This window comes from Panicum virgatum, chromosome 2K (genome assembly GCF_016808335.1).
Source record: "Panicum virgatum strain AP13 chromosome 2K, P.virgatum_v5, whole genome shotgun sequence".
Lineage (NCBI taxonomy): Eukaryota > Viridiplantae > Streptophyta > Magnoliopsida > Poales > Poaceae > Panicum > Panicum virgatum.
In genome coordinates, this window is record NC_053137.1 from 14,937,177 (window position 1) to 14,957,892 (window position 20,716).

The following is a 20,716-nucleotide window of genomic DNA, read 5'->3' on the forward strand; positions in this document are numbered from 1 at the left end:
CCACTTTGTAGTCCGGGCGATATATATAGCCACGGGCGTGAATCACCTTCCAGCACAGCCTAAGATTTCGCTTTGGAAGCCCACTCGAGAAACCCTTTAGGTACGGATGCTCCAACAGTTCAACTGTGAGCGGACTTGAGCTGGTCTGGGCCGGCATTTTGTTGGTGTTGGGCCATCAAACAGGGCATAAAAACAAAGGCAGCCCAACTCTCACTGTCTGGCCCAGATCCTCCACCCAGGGTGTTTTTTTTTAGAGCGCCGCCACCTGCCGGCTGCCGCCCACCCGCACCCCCATGGCCACAAGCCGCCGGCCGCCGGCCGCGGAGATGGAGCCGCCGGGTTCCAGTTCTAAAAGGAGGAGGTCAGATTCGGTGGAGCTAGAGGCCGGCGAGCCCCCGCAGGTGGAGGCCGAAGCCACGGAGGTGCCGAATCCCCAGCCCGCTACGCCGCCATCTCCCTCCTCTCCACCAAGCGATGAAGGCGGAGGCGGCGGCGGCGGCGGCGTCGATTACATCAGCAACCTCCCCGACGCCATCCTCGGCGAAATAGTCGCCCTCCTCTCAACCAGGGACGCCGCCCGCGTCCAGACCCTCGCCTCCCGGTGGCGCCACATCTGGCGCGACAACCCTCTCAACCTCGACTGCGGCGAGCTCCCCCACTCCGGCGACGAGGCCCGCGCCCAGACCGTCTCCCGCATCCTCGCCGACCACCCCGGCCCCGGCCTCCGCTTCTGCATCCCGTCGCACCTCCTCCACGACCGCCCGGCCACTGTGGACGCCTGGCTGCGCTCCCCGGCGCTCGACGGCCTCCAGGAGCTTGACATCCGTTTGAGCCGGATTTACTGGCCGCGCCGAGAGCCGCCGGCGCCTACCTTTCGATTCGCGGCCACCCTCCGTGTGGCTACCTTGAGCAAGCTCGACCTCCTGGGTGGCATGGTTGAGGCGCTTCACTTCCCTCGGCTCACGCACCTCGCACTTGAAGATGTCTGCATGTCCGAGGGCTCCCTGCACACCATGATTTCCAGTTCCACCTGCCCTGTCATGGAATGCTTGCTGCTCGAAGACTGCTATGGGTGCCGCCGGCTGCGGATAAGCTCAGATAGCCTCAGAAGCATGGCTGTCGGTGTTGATAGCGATACTGAAAACCATACTGGCAAGCCCCGGTTAGAGGAAGTCATCCTTGTCAACGCCTCTTGCCTTGAAAGGTTCCTCCATATTAACACAGACGAGGCAGTCAATGTGTCTGTAATTGTGGCGCCGAAACTGGAGACCTTAGGCTGTCTTACTGATGAGCCCGGTTCCTCCAGATTCGTGTTTGGCACCACGGTTCTTCAGGTAGCCACTGGATTCTAGTTTCTTCGCAACTAAAGGCTGGTATGTATTGTTTTGGTTACTTAATATAATCTGCATATGGCCTGATGGTATGTTCTTTTTATGCTTGATTTAGGGATTCCTTGTTGTGAGTTTGACTACGGTCGTGCACAGTGTCAAGATTCTGGCTCTCAAATCATATGAAATTAAACTTGATAAGGTTATTGACTTGATGAAATGCTTTCCATGTTTAGAGAAGTTGTACATAAAGGTTAGGTTCTCTTCTTTGACAGTTCTCGAGTTGTTCATAATTGTTCTTTTCATTGGCTTGTTGCTATATATGCCAATCCTTGTACCAATCTGGTTTGAGTTTCCCCATTTTAATCTGTTTGCTCTGTAGTCTTGTATTTCAGGCCGAGCAACGAATCTGTGGCGTCGCAGACATAGGGATTTCATTAGATGCTCTGATATCCGTCTTAAGACAATAGTGTTGGAGCAGTATCGAGGCATCAGATCACAAGTCAACTTTGCCTCATTCTTTCTACTGAATGCGAGAGAGTTAGAGTTACTGACACTTGAGATTCAAAGCAAAGATTACAATGAAGAGTTTGTTGCAGAACAACATGGGATGCTTCAGATGGAGAGAAGGGCTTCAAGAGGTGCTCGGTTACATTTTATTACAACAAACAGATGTCAGCATTTTCTTATGCACGTTAACCATGTCCGTGATTTGTCTATAACCGATCCCTTTGAATGTAGATGTTAAAATTAGCCTTGGTCGTGACGCTTTTATCATTTTTCCTTTTCACTCTCATTTGGTACTTTGTCTAAACAATTGTCTCATGACTGTAGTGTTTTAAATATTCCTTCACTCTGAAAACTTGGGATATCAAAATATATCCATTGTTAGTTGGTGGTCTATGCAGTAAACAGATTTTAATAGAAATGGTGTTTATTTGGAACTTCAAAGACCAGCTACCTCCTCAGTAGACTATAAAATCTTCATTTTGTAGTACATGTTGCCTTGTACTCCGTAACTTGCTTGCCATGTACTGTAATGTAGTGTTTAGTTAGTTGACTCATGTGTCTGGGTTATGAAATCTGCATACTTAGCAGCCAACCATTTTGCTTAACAATCTCGTTAATTTCCTTAGCCTACCATGTCTTCTAGTAGATCTGAGCCAGCTCGTGTTACCTAGATTTTTAAGCATGCCAGGATCAATTTGTTACTGTTTCGGTGTTTCCTGACCCTTGGATGCCTTGCGTAGTATGATACTTTTCAGAAGCTGCAGTATGATACCTTTTGGAGTTGCTATTCCAATTCCGTGCGTGAAATAGAATTTTTTATGCTGTATTTGTATCTTTATGTTCTTTATATATATGCTGACCCTATTGGACAGTGGGGATGGGTGGGTGGGGAGTTTCAGTCTTTCAAATTGACTTTCCCTTTAAAATATGTTTTCTCACGAATCTTTGATCCATTTGTGAAACCGATTGCTCCATATTTGTGAGTTCCATTTATAAAATTCAATAGTTAAGGTGATGCAATCAAATGAGATCCAATATGAATATTTTTATTTAACTTTTAAAATTAATAATAATTCAAATATTCCATTAGGAGATTCTTAATGATCCATTTCAACACTTTTAAGTAAAATGTTGATTTATAAATTTCTGTAGTAGGTTTCAAAAATTGATTAATGCAGCATTTTAAAATTCTGAGTGCAAAATAAAGCTAATAAATTAACCTAATAGTTAAGGGGGAAAGGGGAAAAATAAATTGAAAAGGAAACTACTGTAGATGCTCCGTGCGCGCACAGGTGTCCTCCGGTCTGATGGGCAACCGTGACTAGGGGTGGTAATGGGCCATGGCCCTAGTGGGCTCTTCACAGCCCAATAAGGCTCTTAAAATTTTTAGTTCAAAATTACATAAGATTAAAGCACGGCTCTTAGATTTTCTAGTTTAAAATGTTGGGTCCTTTACCACCCCTAGCCGTGACTGGCTTTCTGGGTTGTGCGATATTGAGTTTTTATCTTCAGATAAATAGGAGCTCCCGTCGTCTCATTTGGTTCCTCCCACGGCGAAAGAGAGGTAGAGTCGCAGAGACGTCTCGGGGTGGCATTCGGTCTGAACCGAACCGATCGGTTCCTTAAATTTTGGTTCCTTAAAAACAGGTACTAATCGGTTCCTTAAATTTCGGTTCTCTATAAACAGGAACCGATCGGTTCCTTAACTTTCCAAGAACTAATGAATTTCGATCTCGGTTAGTTTGGTTCGGTTTCGGTTATACCCGAACTACCAAGAAAGAGTAGAAATCGGCGACGCTCACACTCGTCGGTGTCTTGGGCCAATGCCGCTCTCGCTTGCGGCAGCCACCAAGCAGCGCACGCGCTGTTGTCGCATCATGCACGCGGTCGCCGCCGATCGCTCGCCGCATAAGCTGGTAGTCGGAGTCACTGTTGCGCAAGCTGGGGACGCCGTCCCGTTGCCGCTGCATCGTGTCGCGGCACTCGCTCGCCTATCCCCCGCTCGACTCAACGGCCGCGCTACGGCACCCGCATCACCTTCGACAGCGGCGGCGCGCCAGGGAGGGGAGAAGGGCGCTGCTGCCGTGGATGGACAGGGAGGGCGCCGGGCATGGCGGCGGCGTGGGCGGGGACAGGGGTCCGGTTGTCTGGGGGCGCAGCCTCGGATGGCTCCGACGGGCGCCGATAGCGGTGGTGGCAGCGGCGGGCTCCGGCGGACGCCGGCGGTTGGGGAGGCTAGCGGCGGGTAGGGCAAGCTATGGGACTAAGGTAGGGATCTGGGGTCAGGGGCAGCTGGGGCTGGGAAGGAGGCTGGGTGGGGAGGTTGGCTGGCGTGTGAGTTAATGGGCTGCGTAAGTTGGGTTGAATATTAATTAGCTCGGTTCTCTTGATTAAACTGAAAATCGAACAAAATTAAACGAGTAATTTCGGTTCCTGAGAAATAAGAACCAAACTTAGAATTGAAATTCCCGGTTCCAGTTCTTTCGTTTCAGTTCTCGATTATTTCGGTTCGATTCTCAGTTCTCGGGGAAATTTGCCCATCCCGAGAGACGTCCAGCTGACCTCCACTGGGGGCGGCTCTCCTGCTAAGAGAAAGCAAAAGCATACTCACACTGATCACGGCAAAAGTTATTTAGATGGAGAAAACGTAGCCAAGAAACTACTTCGATTACAAATTACGGCTATAAAATGCTTGCAAAATTGTATTAAAAAGATCAAAATACTATCAAACCACTTTTGAAGACAAATCTGGCTACCACTTTCAAAATTTGAATCGAATATTCAAAAAAGTGGATGAGAGTTATTTTTACAGGCAACTCAAACCTACGCTTGTTTTCTTTTTTCTTATCAGAAACCTACGCTTTACTGTTATCTAGCGATGATATTGCTCATTCCTTTAGTTAGAGCATATCAAAAAGTCCAGTCAAATCTCACTCTCTATTTTCCCATTAGATATCCATTTAGCTAGAATTTTCTTTTTGTATTTAGCTACATTGAGTAGTAAAATCTCACTCTCCTCTCTCTCCATCCTAAAAAAAACTCTCCTCTCTCCAACTCACTGACGTAGATCCCATAACGTCATCCACTCTCCTCCTCCTCGTACTCCCCATCCATGGCTGCATGCAGCATCACCCAGCCCAGACCTTCCACCGCTGCCGCCGCGGCCGATCCGGTCCGACTGCGGGCTCATATCGTCCCTAAGCTCGCGGTCACGGGCCACGCGGGCCACAACCTCACCTCGCCACCCGTACCCTCGTGATTGCACCTGCAGCGCATGCGCAACCACCGGCCAATCTCCCCGAAGGAAGGCTGGTCCGAGCCCAGGAATTGGTGCCCGCACGGGGGGCACCTCCGCCTCCCATCCTCTGCTCCCAGCGGCGGCGTGGCGTGGCCGGTGTGTCGCGCGGCCAGAGCGGAACGCCGCTGGGCACCAAGAACGAGGGTGAAAAGGGCAAGGTAGCAGCATGTACGTGCACACGGCAAAAAAGTGTGCTCGAGCTAAAGGGGGAGGCTTGCATGGTGCCGTAGCACTTTAGAAGGCAAACACGCAATGTTTGCCTAGCATCTGCTCACAGATTGGCTTGGGATTAGTTTGAGATGGCAACCACCAGAAGGCTTACACGTTGGGAGGAGGAAGAAAGCTGACGGGGCTGACCCCACCCGTCAGTGGCTGGTGAGGGAAGGACGCCGTGGTGGGCTGGTGGCGGTGTTGGGCTGCTGGGCCGTGGTTAGCGCTGGTGTGCTGGTGCTTGTGGCGTTTTTTTTTTATTTTTATATTTTTTATTTCTGTTTTTTACAAAAACATATTTTCGATTTGGAAATTTACAGAAATATACCCCGGCCACCCCGCAGCCGGGACCTGGCCGCCCGGCAGGGGCTTATTAGCAAAAAAAAAGGAAAAAAATTGCGGACAGGTCCCTAGGAACTGGCCGCCCGGCAGCCGGGCGGCCGGCCTCCCAGGCCGCCCGTCTGGGGGGCGGCCGGCCCCCCACCTCTATATAAGGGTGTTGGCTGCCCCTCCCCCCTCATTTGCCTTGCTAAAAATCCAGAAAAAAGAAAAGAGAGGGAGGGAGGGAGAGGAGGGGTGAGGGAGAGGCAAAGCGGCGAAGCCCTGTCGGATTTTCAAGCCCGCGACTTTAGGTAACTAAAATTTTCCATATTTTATAAATAGATTATGTTGTAATTATTTTTTTGAAACAGTAGATTACCAATCAGTTCAATTATTGTTAGTAGTGATTAGTGGTACATTTAGGTACATTTACTTATAGTGATTAGCGTTGATATAGTACATTAAGTGTTAGATTTAGTATTAGAAAATACTAAAAAATTGTTAGAGAAGTATTAGAAAATGCAAGATAATATTAGAAAATTGTAGAAAATGTTAGAAAATTGTAGAAAATGTTAGAAAATTGTAGAAAATTGTAGAGAATGTTAGAAAATTGTAGAGAATGTTAGAAAATTATAAAAAATTATAGAAACTATTTTGTTTAAATAGTAGATTAGCAATCATTTTAATTATTATTAGGACTGATTAGTGGTACATTTAGGTGTAGTTAATTGTAGTGATTAGCGTTGATATAGTACATTAGCAATCTAATTAATTAATCTTAAAAATTGCAAGATAATATTAGAAAATTTCTAAAATGTTACAAAATATTAGAAATTATTATTAATGGTTAGAAAATCTTATAAATTATTTAGGAAATATTAGAAATATTTAGATGTGTGTGATTGTATTGTATTATTTTGATCTTACGTGGTAGGTATGGCCGGGGTTACTCCTGCGTTGCTGGACTCAACAATAGACTCGGGTCACCGGTCCTTCCTTGCGAAGGTTCAGCACCAAGAACTAAACGTGCTGCGTCCACGTCCACCTGCAGAGTTGGTTGCTGTAGACCCACGATGGGTGCCTAGGTGACATGTCGTATATTTTCTGTTTTTATCCGTTATACATTTCGTTATATAATGTATTAACATTTGAGCACTGTATGAGGCAGGCTGAGCGAGGCAGGTCTTCTCACAGTGGCTCGTCTTGCTGAGAGTGCTTTGGTGAAGCTAGACAGGTCTCTACTTTCAGCTCTCGTTGACAGATGGAGACCTGAGATACACACGTTCCACCTCCCTTGTGGGGAGATGGCACCGACCCTGCAGGACGTTGCGATGCTGCTTGGTCTTCCTATCACCGGAGACGCTGTCGGGCCCCGCGTGGTACCTTCTACGTGGCTAGAGGATCTTGAGGAATGTTTTGCAGGTGTTGCCACCACGATTGATCCTGAAGATTTCAATGAGCACCCACAGTCGAAAGGCCCTTCCAAGTCATGGCTACTACAGTTTCAGGTACAATTTCGTACAAAACGATGTGTTGATGTATTTTATGGCTTTGAAATAACTCATGTGTTTCTTATTCTCAATGTTCGTACTTTATTGCAGCCGGATCTGTTGGCAGCCCATGCTGATGACTACAGCGTGACTAGATCACTCGAGGCATACCTGCTGTGGTTATTTGGGTACATCTTGTTCAACAACTCACACGGGCACTGTGTGGATAGGGTGCTTCTACCATACGCACAGGAGATCGCCGATGCAGATGAGGATGCCATACCCTTATATAGTTGGGGGTTCAGCTGCTCTTGCATGCACATATCGTGGACTCTGCAAGGCATCACGGCAGAATGATAGGAATGCTGTCCTAACGGGGTGCCCAATTCTGCTACAGCTTTGGTCTTACGAGAGGATTGCGATCGGTCGTCCCATGATTGACCAGTCACCGTACACGCCGGATATGTACGGTGACATGGAGGACGACAGACCCACCATGGGGACTCTCTGGTACTCTCGACAGGTATGGACCCGATAAAAATTTATATTCTATGCGTACTATGGTCATACATTGTTCCCTCAATACCTTTCTTATGGACACATAATTTTTATTTTTGCAGAAAACATGGGCACATGTACAGACCCGGCGGTCTTATCCTGAGTTTGTTGCCGAATTTGATCGATTGACCCCAGAAGACATTGTGTGGGAGTCATACAGTCCTTCGGCTATAGCCGCACGTGCACCGCTTGGGATATCTTCGGTGTACACACAGGATCAGGTCCTATGGATGACTACTGCAGCTTTGGTGTATGACGTTGCAGTTGAGGCCCACTGCCCGGATAGAGTCATGAGGCAGTTCGGTCGACGCTAGTCTTTCCCTGTGTCTTCAGCGTTGGATCGTGTTCAGCGCCACGATCATAGGTAACAAAAATGTATGAGCACCCATGTACTAATAACGTGAAACTAATTTCTATTTAACGTGCAGTTTATCAAGGGCTGGGCATCCTTTCTCGACAATGTGGGTCACTCGATTACAACCATGGGTGGCTGCGTGGGATGATGCAGACGAGTAGTTGGCTGAGGATACCGGTCCACACACTGAGCCTTCGTTTCGGGCGTACCTGACCTGGTACGAACCGAAGACTCGTTGCCGTTTGACGTATGTTGACATGCATCCACAGCCGCATGTTGCGACTTCGCAGGATCGCTATGCACGACACAGGGATGAGGCATTAGCTGGGGCAGTGAGTAAATGTTGACGGCATTTTTGATCTTTTAATATTTGTATACTAAGTTTTTTTGGTTGCAGTTCGAGGCATGCAGGCTGCTTGAATTAGATTGCTCACTGAATGTAATGAGGATTCATGGCGGGCCTACGATGAGCGTGCCGGCACAACTCGAGGCCGGGACCACTCAACGTGGTAGAGCCCGAGGTATGCTTCAGGCCTTTGGTACGTGGACAAAGTACGAGGATTCCTATGGATCGTCGCAAGCGTCGATGTCGGTTCCTTGTGGTCCCGCATGGCAGCAGCCTCCCTTATACCACCGATAGGCAGAAGGTATGGTGTGATATTTACCGATCCGTATGTTTATATGCATTATTTAAATACGACTCCACACAGGGTACGGGTACCCCGGTTCTCAGCCCTATGGAGGGCCAGGTGCCTCACAAGGGGCTCCATTTCATGGAACCCCGTTTACCTCTATACCACATGCTGGAGGGACTTTAGGTAAATACGTGATGCATAATTTTATTTGCTTATGTTTTATGGTCGAAGGCTCATACGTTATTATTTATACTCAGGATCACAACAGTTCACCGGAGCGGGGCCGTCTTCGTATCACCCTATGCCGTCACCAGTAGGATATGAAGGAGCTTCTTCCTATCCACCACCACCTCCTCCAACACAGGGTACGTACAATAATTTGTACGGAATTGCATTCACCTTTTGAATGTTACTTAAATTTTTTTTGTGATCTGTAGGGTGGTCTGAAGACAACGCTGCGGCCTCCTTAGACGAGTTTACACGGTTGTTTGCTATGCCTGCCCAGGACGATGATCCCAGCTTGCATACACCTCTGGCTCAGTTACGCCATCCTGCCAGAAACGTGGGGCCACCGGAACGTCATAGCTACCCTATAGATCACGTACACGCACAACGTAAGAGAGGTCGGAATGGTAGGGGTCATTAGTTGTTGGGTCAGTTGGATCCATGCCACTCCAACTTCTTGAAATTGGATTTCATGTTGAAATCCATACCATTGAGTGGCATGATTTTGAACATAAAACCCAATTTCACGGAGTTGTGGTGGCATGAATCGAATTTTCCCTTAGTTGTTTGCACTTGTTTCTCCGGCGGCATTATGGACTGTTTCGACTGTTCGGATTATGATTGTTTATGATTGTGGTAGTTTACTTGTCATTTGTTTCTATAGATATTATTGATGTGAACTTGTTATGTTGTTTGTGGGTTCCATAATGCTCGTGAAATAAGGGAATTTCTTGCGAATTTTTTCCGTGATTTAATGAAGGACAAGTTAGTTGTGGGAGGAGTTAGCGGCCGAGATCCCGCCGACGATGATGATGACTATCGCATACAGAGTAAACTTTGTGACACGCTCGTATAGCTCAAAATAGGGACCATAGTGTATCTATCTGCGAGTACGAGATCATAGGTTGCCACTGCTCAGCACGGCGATCACGGGTTTCGCATATGTCGCATTGTTTGCCCAGACAAACGTGACAAAAGACGACAGCCCAATAGTAGTGCCCTTTCACCATTTCAAAAAGATGTGACAACACGGCAACTACAACTAGCTTACATTCAAAGCAGTCTCTCGGGCGAGGACGACGGAACTGTCATTCTACAGCGAAGCTCTGTGGCGTGTAGTGGGGAAGGAGGCATCTAGGCACGATCGACCGAGCGGCAGCGATGCAGTGCTGTGAGTCTGCATGCACTTAAATGCTCTGCATGCACAGAGATGCATCGAGTAGTCAGTTCGATAATTGAATCTAGCATTTTCAGTGTTCGGTCAGCTAGCCTCTTCACTGTGTTGTCATGTAGACTTTTGAGGTCCATTTACACTCCACACTCCGGGTATCAGACCTTTGTGTGCCTATAAATACTCCGAAGTTTGTGAACTCCCAGCAGCACTCAAATAACAAAGCTCATTGTATACCCAATGTCTAGAGGTGGGTCTAGCGGGAAGAATTACTACGGTATTGGAAAAGGAAAAAGGTGGAAGAAAGGGATACCCCATAATATGGGAGGGGCCTCTTGGACCTGATTCTTTTCCGGAACCAGTATTTGAGTTTCCGCCACAGCACAAGAGTGATTTTACCAATGAAACTCCTCTACGACAATACGATAACCGTAGAGAACCGTGGCCAAAATGCAGACATGGTGAGGACTGCTTAGTGCAGATGTGCACCGATGGGATGGATGACGGTCGGCGTTTCTTCAAATGCCCACACGCATGGGTAATACTTAGTTGTTTTATTTCTTTATCTTCGTTGAGATACCTTACATGAAATTTATTTTGCAGTCTTCAGATGCTCCAGAAAACTGTGGTTTTACCAGATGGGTCGATCCTGCACCAATTGATTCAGTTCAGGAGTTCATCGAGTACCTCCAGATAAAGATCTTTGATCGGGAATGCAAGGTAAACCATTACGAGGAATTGAGCGAGGGTAACAAAGACGACAAAGATGATGATACCAGCAATGTTGCCGCTTCACAGGATGAACCATGCACTATTCCTTACTGCAACTGCCCTTGTCACAACTCACAAGAAGAAGGGCCCTGCCCCTCCGGCACCCCCGCCTGCACCACCTGCAATGGGTGGATACTGCGGAGAAGGCTCAACGCAGTTTGCTACGTGGGGGTACGACTACTAGGACTACCTATTGCTAGTCACATGCTGTATCGTTGTGTTTGTTGTGTTTTTCTAAATTACCTAAGGCATGTTAGCTTAGTTCAGAATCTGTTTACCGTAGTTGCAACGGGTTCTGCCATGCCACTGCATGTCTGATGTGTGCTTCATTAATGTTGTATTATGATGTAATTCCTATGGTTTATATTATGTAATGCAGTTTTTAGTTCTTAATTCTTACCGTTATATTTGATGTGTGGTTCACAGTATTCTAGTCTCCTGAAAATGTCCGAAAATATTAAAGGCAAGTTCGAAGATTCACTAGATTGATTGCTTGTGCGTGCGTGGCACCTCGGCGCCGTGATCTGTGGCGTCAAGACGTGTTATCTCGGTGCCACATATTACAGCGCCCACCCCAGGGTCTATTTCTGCAAAAAGTTACAAAAAGGGCACATATGTGAAATTATTTCGCGAAAAGGACTAAATTGCAAAAAAAAAATCCGGCCGCCCTGCAGTCGGGCGGCCGGTTTCCAGGGGCCTGTCTGCAATTTGTTTTTGTCTTTTTTTTGCAGGTAAGCCCCTGCCGCCCGGCAGCGGGGCGGCCGGGGTATATTTCTGTAAATTTCCAAATCGAAAATATATTTTTGTAAAAAACGGAAATAAAAAATATAAAAATAAAAAAACGCGGTGCTTGTGATCGGAAAAAGAAAGGAGGAGAATCCACTCAAAGAAAAAAAGAAGAAGAAAGGAGAAATGGCAGTTGGGCTTTACGTGCTCGTTGACGTAGAAAAAAGAGGATTGGGTTTGCATTCACAGGCAAGGAAGAAGGCCGGCCTGTTTAATTTGCTTGCTCGTCGTTGAGCACTACTAGTGCTTCACGCGAGGAAAAGGAATTAGCTAGAGTGAAGGAGAAGGCCAGGGCATAGCGTGCTCGTCTAGGCTGGTGTGCTAAACTGCTACGTGGTTACGATTAGCAGGTTAGATATAGGGCCGGTTAGCTCCACGTGAGCAGCAGCATGCACAAGAGATAGGTGGATCAGACTAAATAGGCTGTGAGAGCACGTTGATGTTAGCTGTTAATTAATTTGCTTTTGAATCAACAATTCAAATACAAATCTCACTCATGATGGCGGCTTTGATGATCGTGATCCTTCTCCTAGCGTCGTCTCCGCCTGGGCAAAGGGCTACGAGTACTACGACTCCTCCAGCACTGGGAGAAGAAAAAAAAAGACCTCATCCTATCCCTCCCGCCGGCTGGCCCCAACAACAAGAAGTAGAAAAAGGTTGAAAAGAAAATAGGCCCCTCATAAGAAATTAGGTTACGAGATGACCAACCAGAAAACAAGGGAGCAAGTGGCATGCGAGGTGACAAAACATTTCAAACCTAAAGTTTCAAAGGAAAGGGTGCCAGTAGATCTAGAAGTAGCAGCAAAGGTCTACACATGCGTGAACAACCCACCAGGATAAAAAAAAACTTCCCTCAAACTATGACCGCATGCTGATAAAGGCCCACCAAAAAAAATAAGAAATGTGAGAAGACTGGGCACACAGCAAAAGGAACTCGAGCCCCTCCTGGTGCCGAGGGAGGAAGACCAACACGAGATGGAATTCATGCATGAAACGGGATTCACGCGTGAGCAGGCGGCAAGAGAAACGAATGATATTCCAATCACTCAAGTTGTTGCTTTACCATACGTGCACAGAAAACCTTTTGTCACAGAGAAAAATGAGATCGGTCTAGGCACATAGATGTTCAGATTCCACCAATGGTACCTAGCTAAAAAAGTCGAAGCAAGAATAGAGTTAGTATCGCGACCAGGATTTCTTCCGTGGGGAGAACGACTTCTTGGTGGACTTCGAACATGTGCATGCAACGTCTCTATCCTCACCATTTGGATTCTGTAAGTGTCGATAATCTATAGATTAATATATTTTGTTAATTAGCATCGTATTCTTTGTGCACTATCTAATTTATATTGTATCATGTAGTATCGAGATTCAAAGATGCAGAAAAAAGAATGGCAACATCAGGTGGGCTTCGTGATGCTCTTGCTAATCAAAGGGGAAATTTTGAGGAACAAATATAGGAAGACGTGTACAAATATGTACAATTCTCTGACTGCGCAATATTACAAACCCTATATAATGACACCCTATGCCATTAAGTAAGTCTTGATCGACTCGTAGCTCTTATATTCCTAAATAAATGCTAAGTTTGATGCATGTATATCTATATCTGCAATTTTCATTGAATTTTGCTCGTACTTTGTGTGGAGAGCGGCAGACTAATAGTGTTTGACTCGATGAGGAGGAAAAAGGAGACAATCCAACATATCATAGACCCATTGAATAGGTAAATTTAATTTGCACAATCAAATACTTTTCATTTTTGGATCAATTAAACATCAAAAACATACTTTTAAGTGCTGGGTGTAGAAAAAATTATGAAAAAGAACAAAGGAAGCGGAATCGAACATTAGGATTTTTCGATATGTGTTGTCGCTAACATTTTTCTGATCTCAATTGTTATTTATAGACATACACAAATATTGTATAACTAATTTATTTCTCCTATAGTGTGTGAGATAAAAATAATGAAATAATTGGTGTAGGTACTATGTATGTTAGTTCATGCACTATTTAAGCCATTGCAGGAGGACTACGACAGAAGACCTAAGAGTATGTACACACCGTTCACGACTACGTTTTACTAATTAAACTGATGCGATGAATTAATGTATTCAACTTTTTTTTTCCCAAAATGATAGATGATGCTTATAAGGGATGAAGTTTATGATGTGGATAGAGAATAAGGGTTGTGTTGAAACAGCTCATAAGATTCATTATGAAGGAGATCCTTGATCCTAGAGACGAGTCCTATCACGACGACCATAGCAATAGACAACCCGCATCGACTAATGGTGACAACCCGCATAGACAACCCCTAAATCCTAAACCCTAAACCCTAAATCATAAACCCTAAACCCTAAACCCTAAACCCTAAACGTCGTGATGGGCTACGTACTGGCACTGTAATCGTGACAAAAATGATTGGTCATTACATCTCTATAACTTGTGATAGTGACATTTGTATAATTGTAAATATTATTATGTCTAAAAATTTAATTACATCATTAATAGTGATATTTAGTTATTTTCACATATTATTTTAACTCAAACACGACTAATGGACGTGTAGTAGTGTATAGCTTGGGTATGTATAACAATTCTGAAAGAATAAATAGTAATAAACAATTGAAATAACATAGAATTTGGAAAAAAGGGGAAAACCTTTTGGTACCGGTTAGAAAGTTCAACCGATACCAAAGAGGGCCTCCTGCTTGCGTCAGCGTAGTGGCCCCATTGGTACCGTTTGGTCTTTCCAACTAGTACTAAAGGTGGCTTTAGGCATTGGGTGAAATACCCGGTGTATAAAACCCTGACTATTGGTCTCACTTCCCTAGTATCGGTTGAAAAACCGGGACCAAAGCCATTTTCCAACCAAGTACTAAGTGGCTGTTTTCCGGTATTGATCTTTTCTGATAACTGTGCGACATATAATGTACTGTATAGAGGTGCATGTATGTTTTTTTTACCAAGGGAGGTGCATTAAGGGTGGTAAAGGGCCGGGCCCTAATCTTATATAATTTTGAGCTAAATAATTTAAGGGCTTTGTTGGGCTGTGAAGAGGTCACTAGGGTCATGGCCCATTACCACCCTTAGGTGCATGTATATATGATGAGTCAACTATTTATAAAGTAGGAAGCAATCAATAATAGCCAATATCAAAATTCATATATACTGCCTCATCTTGCTTCATTTACGCAAGTCATCATGGCCTATACTATACCCATCCTTGATTTCCACTCCATCGTTTTCTGACAATCTGCTCGCAGGCTGCGTGACCAACGAGCAACGACTGATATATGAGTGCATTTCATTGCATCTTTTAGAAAGAGGATAACATCATCCGAGTTGGTGCTCATTCACACAAAAATGATACATACATATGGCCACACGGAAACACTGACCCAACTCCGAATGCCGCGGATAGTTCTAGTACCTTGTTTTGTTACATTAATTCCATGCATCTATCGCACTAGTTTTAAAGGATTTAAAAACGAATTGAAGTTTAAGACATAAATATTTTCAAAAAAATTGAATCAGCACACACCTTACCTTTTTTTTTAGCACAGCACACACCTTACCGATAAGTATGCTGCCACTGTGTAGCGATTTGTGGCCGCTGCCACGCATAGCTCTGCACCAATACCAGTAGGAGAGCAGCAGTAAAAACATGGGGTTGGCCACTTTGACTTTGTTGATGGACCAGACCAAACACTTTCTCCTCGTGTGGAGAACAGAAATTGTTTCAAGCTATACAGATTAAGAATTTGTCACCCTAGTGATATATAGGGGCCGTTTGGGAGGGTTTCTCCCAAAACGGATTCACTAGTGAAGCTAAATCCGGTGAAACTAATTTAAAAAATAGCTTCACCCAGCTTCTAGTTCATCTTAGCACAGGCTTACAAAGCGGCTTCACGCTACAGTATCTCGATTTGCACAAAACAGGTGAAGCCACCAAAATAAGCCATACGAAACAGGCCCATAGTCGGTACATTGAGGCAAGGTGAGGGTGGTCGCCCAGGGCCACTAGTTCAACAGTTCTATAGATGGCCAACGGGCCAGCCCGGCACGGCCCGGCACGACATCGGGCTGGCCCGGCTTGAAAGGGGACGGCCCGACACGGGCCGACGGGCTTCACGGGCCGTGCCGCTGCGGGCTTCGTGCCTGACCATCAGCCCAGGCACGGCCCTATGGGCCGTTTTTCGTGTCGTGCCGGCCCGTACAAGAAGCACAGCCCACTTCACGGGCCGTGCCAGCCCACGGCCTATCACCCTTAAAATACCTCAAACACTTCACAATTCTTCAAAGTCATCAATCACCAATAGTTTTAACATTCAGTCAGAAAATCACAAGTCACAACACACAACACAAGAGATATAGCAAGAACATGATAATCAAAATGAGCTGATGTGCAATGCTGCCTCATTAAAAACCTTTCTAGGTAAAACTCAGCCTTGTGAGAAACCCTAGAAAGAAAAAAAAGAGTGCAGCCAGCTCAGAATAAATCTTAGTTATTAGTTACAATCCATAGTGGCACAGTTCAAATGGCCACCCAAAATGACAATGAGTTCAAATGGTCACTCATCTCACATCAAAAGCTAACTCACTCTCTCAGACTCTTAGCTCACAGCATGAGCACCACCACCACCAGTTGCTTCTTCTTCGTCAAGGTACAGATTCTCTCAAATGCATCTTGAAGCTCTGTGTCCAAAGCTTCGTGCTGCTCCCTTCTTGCTCCTAGCTCCCAATCCTTGATGCAACTCAGCATCTCCACATTTTCTGGTAACAGGCGACACCGCTGCTCTTCAAGTATCCTGCCTGACAAACTGAAACAAGATTAGGAAGAGACAGTAGATACAAGAACTGACATGATATCTCTAGCCATTATAGACAGGATTGGATAGGTTAGCTTATGGTCATGCCACCAGAGAAGTAAGTCAAAATCATCATCATAAGCAGTGACATAGTCACTATCTAAGTAAGCTGAGAGCTCACTAACAGCACCAGATGAAGATGAGGAGGAAGAGACAGGGGGAGGACCAACAACACCCGAACCAGCATGTTCTCCAAAGATCTTTGCCCATGCTTGCTTTTTCTTACCTGAATGAGCTGATGGCTATGGAACCCTTTGAGATCTAGCTGCACCAAACTTAGTCTCATATTTTCTAAACAGTTTATACAGTTCAGATTTGACATCGGCATAATATGAACTGTAAGAGGCTCCAGTACTATCAGCAAGTAATTGCAGTGCATTAAAAAACCTTTCATCCTAGCTCTAGGATCAAGAATGAATGCATATGAATATAACAGTGGTATGCCCTCCCAATATTTAAGAAATTTAAGCTTCATAGGAGCAACAATGTTTCTAAAGTTATGATCTCTTTTAGCAGCATGCAAATGAGATACAATCTCTAAGATATGATGCAAAACAAGTGGACTTGTGGGATAATAAACACTAGACAGAACAATAGTAGAATCATAGAAGAGTTCCAGGAATTCCATTACTTTTCAGCAACAAGCCAATGATATCTAGACAATAATTCTAAACCATAATGAGAATTAATGAACACATAAAAGATATCCTTGTATGGAATCAAGTGTTTAAGCATCTGGTAAGTAGAATTCCATCTAACATCCATATCCAAGCCAAACTTTCTAGGTCTAACACCCTAAGCATTACAATACTCTTTAAACAATACAATTCTTTGATTAGAGGAATTCAAGAAGTTAATTGCAGTTCTAAAATCTTCAGTAACAAGTTTCAACCTCTTCAATCCAGATTTGACAATAAGATTAATGATATAATAGGCACAATGTTGATGCACAAGACAATACTTGCGCTTATTAGGATAAGGAGTAGGTGCAGGATTAGAACCCAAGTAACCAAAGAACATAGGTGTCTCCATAGCCTTAGCATTAGAAGAAGCATTGTCTAGAGTGACAGCAAAAATCTTATCAATCAAACCAAACTCCTCAACCACACTAGCTATCCTTTCAGCAATGTTTTCACCAGGATGTTTAACCTCAATCAGCCTAAAACCAATAACCCTTTTTTGCAACTCCCAATCGGCACTAACATAATGAGCAACCACACTAATATAACAGAAGAAGCAGCAGGCAACATAGATTTCATAAACACATCACGTCGTTCAGCAAACAATTTACCAAGATCTCTAGTGGTGGTCTGTCTAGAAACCTTAGCAAAGGAGGGTTATGAGCACGACTAATGTAATCCTCCCCGGCCTGTGAGTCACCTATGCCCAATGGAAGGTCCAGTCTAGCAATCAACCGGCACAACTCAGTATGAGCTACAACAGGATCATACACCCAGTTATGGAAACCATCATGATTAAGGGCAAGCCTAGACTGGACCCTATGAGCATGATCAATCTTTTTCCTACAAGATACCTGGTGCCTAATCAAATGACCAGTACCAGCACAAGATCTAGCACTACACATCTTATAGATAGCAGCAACTCTAACATCATTTTCCTTGACCTCCTTAAAATCAGCCCAAACACTAGATTTGCGCTTACCACTGGATGAGGTACCATGAGTGTCAGTGGAGCAAGCCCCTGTCGCTGCTGCGGCCCCTCCACCAGCGTCGCCAGCACCGGCATCGACATCGATGATGTTGTTTGGAATGTTGCTGTAGCCGACATCGATACCGAATAACGCCGCTGTAGCAAAAATGGCCTCTTATGCCATATTTCAATATAATATTTTGGTGATTGATATAGACAACACAACACTTGGACTAATATAATTGTTAAGATAACCATTCTCAGGCTTTTAGGTTCAAGTGATGACAAAGAGAAGATAGACGTAGCAAGGCCCGAAGGGCCGCCCCTACGGTGGTTCCGCTAACCGATTAGCGGACGGGGGTCGAGGGGGAGCCACCCCTCACAAGTCTCAAGGCAGCGCCCTGAAACCTCTTCGGTCCAAGGGACAAGAATTTAAGAGACCGTGAAGAAATCCAAGTCGAAAAGATCAAAACAGAGACAATTTACTATCACCGGTTAAACCGACGATAGGGAAATTGTACTCACCGGTGCAACAGACTCAGAGAAGGCAAAATCAGCAGAGTATGCCAGTTGAACCGACGTTGGTTTTTGAAGCGTCGGTACAGTTGTCCAGAGACTCCATTTTTGGGGGTTTCTATGATTACATGCACCGGTTAAACCGACGTTAGTTTTGAGAGCGTGTTAGTTTTGAGAGCGTCGGTCGATTGAAGATTACATGCACCGGTTGAACCGACGTCAGTTTTGAGAGCGTCGGTCGATTGATCAAGTAGCCGTTGAAGTATAACGGCTAGTTGGAGAATGCACTCACCGGTTAAACCGATGATGACAAAAGCTAGAGCATCGGATTAACCGGTGTTAAGGGTTTTTGTCAGCCTTTTTCCAACGGCTAGTTTGAGGGGTTGGGGCTATATATATGCCACCCCACGGCTCATTTGAGAGTGCTGGAGACCAAGGAAGTATACAAGAGCCAAAAATCATCTCCAACCACCATAGTGCTTCATTGTACATCATATAGGCTTAAGCACACTTGTGAGAGTGCTTAGTGCTTGATTAGGCTTAGTTCTTGAGAGAACTAGCTTGAGAGAAAGCCTGGTTGCGGCATACAACTTGTGATCCATCGTGTGACCCTCTGACTTGGTGTGGAGTGGCAACGACACTTTGTGCGGGGGAAGAGGAGACCCCCTCCTTGGTGGAGAAGCGCCGTAGTGGATTTCGGCCGGGTGACCGAGAGAGACGGTGGCGGTGCACGAGACTTAGTGTCTTAGGGGCACTTGCCTTTGCTTGCCGGCATCGCCTTGGTGGCGTAGTGCAAGACAGTGATCGGAAGAGCCTCGGTGTCCCGTGGACGTAGGCGTTTGTGCCGAACCACGTTACATGACCGTGTCTACTCGGGAGTTTGCATCCCTCTTGCACTTACCTCTTTACTTACCGTATTACATTTCCGCATTTACTCTATCTTGCGTACCTTTACTTTCCTAGTTGGTTTGATTAGGATTGGCTAGGTTGCAAGTCTTTTAGGGGTAAGTAGAGAGTAGCATAGATAAACCTTAGTCATAACTAGCATGTATAGGACGTGTTAGGTTTATCTTATGCAAGTAGTTTGAGCCCTAGGTTAAAAAGCGATTAGCGACCCTATTCACTCCCTCCCCCTCTAGGGTCGGACACTCCGGTGATCCTTACAATTGGTATCAGAGCTTGGTCTCACACCTCTTATGAGGATTAGCCAATTCCGTTGGTAAATTTGTGAGAAAGCTCGTAAGAGACCCGTCGACTTCACCGTCGAGTTAGTATAATGTCCGGGGAAGGGATGAGTACTGATAGGGCTCTGTTTTTCGATGGCACGGGGTTTCCATGATGGAAAGTGCTTATGCAAGCACATCTCCAAGCCCGTGGGCTTGATGTTTGTCGCGTCACCGAAGTGGGCATGAAAAATAAGAATAAGGCCGAGAGACAATATGATGCCATTGCAAAATCAATTCTATTGTCTTCTCTATGTGATAGTGTGTTTAATCGTGTATTTGCAAATGAAAATGCTCATAAGCTATGGAAGCAAATTGTCGAGAATCATGAGGGCACAAAGGATGTTGCCAATCAAAAATATCATATTCTCGGCGATGAGCTTAGTAGCTTTAAGCAACTTCCAAATGAAAATGCTCATGACATGTACTCACGACTAAATACTCTTGTCAATGAAATTAATGCCTTAGGTCTCAATCAAGTCAAGGATGAAGAAATTAACCGCAAGATCCTCCGAAGCCTTCGCAAGCCCGATTATGACATCATCAACACACTCTTGCAAAAAGAAGACTTGGTCAAGCTTACACCCAACCAAGTCATCAATCAAATCATTGCCCATGAATATAGTATGGGGATGACAAAGAAGAAAGAGCAAGAGTCCACCTCTTCTTCAAGCAAAAAGAGTCTCGCCGCCAAGCACTCATGCAAGCATCAACCAAGGCGACAAGACTCATCAAGCTCAAGTGAAGAAGAAGAAGAAGAGGATGAGGAAGATGGTGATGATGAATCAAGCTCAA

The 20,716-nt window shown here is 45.2% G+C and overlaps 1 protein-coding gene and 1 long non-coding RNA gene across 2 annotated transcripts; both read left to right on the forward strand.

Moving 5' to 3' along the window:
- Positions 1-279: 279 nt before the first annotated feature.
- LOC120668465 (putative F-box/LRR-repeat protein At3g18150) lies at positions 280-2,279 on the forward strand. The gene is made up of 3 exons (XM_039948184.1): positions 280-1,334; positions 1,447-1,581; positions 1,711-2,279. The coding sequence occupies exons 1-3, from the start codon at positions 294-296 to the stop codon at positions 2,074-2,076; spliced, it is 1,542 nt and encodes a 513-aa protein (XP_039804118.1). The 5' UTR covers positions 280-293; the 3' UTR covers positions 2,077-2,279.
- A 6,540-nt stretch (positions 2,280-8,819) lies between these two features.
- LOC120695935 lies at positions 8,820-9,316 on the forward strand. The gene is made up of 3 exons (XR_005683954.1): positions 8,820-8,888; positions 8,963-9,070; positions 9,143-9,316. It is a non-coding gene; the product is annotated as an uncharacterized LOC120695935 (long non-coding RNA).
- The last annotated feature ends 11,400 nt before the right edge of the window (positions 9,317-20,716 follow it).

Excerpts from the sequence above, each read along its gene's own strand:
- LOC120668465 (XM_039948184.1), top strand. The coding sequence starts at position 294 with ATGGCCACAAGCCGCCGGCCGCCGGCCGCGGAGATGGAGCCGCCGGGT. Across the intron at positions 1,335-1,446 it reads TTGGCACCACGGTTCTTCAG|GGATTCCTTGTTGTGAGTTT; the intron begins GTAGCCACTGGA and ends TGCTTGATTTAG. Across the intron at positions 1,582-1,710 it reads TAGAGAAGTTGTACATAAAG|TCTTGTATTTCAGGCCGAGC; the intron begins GTTAGGTTCTCT and ends TTTGCTCTGTAG.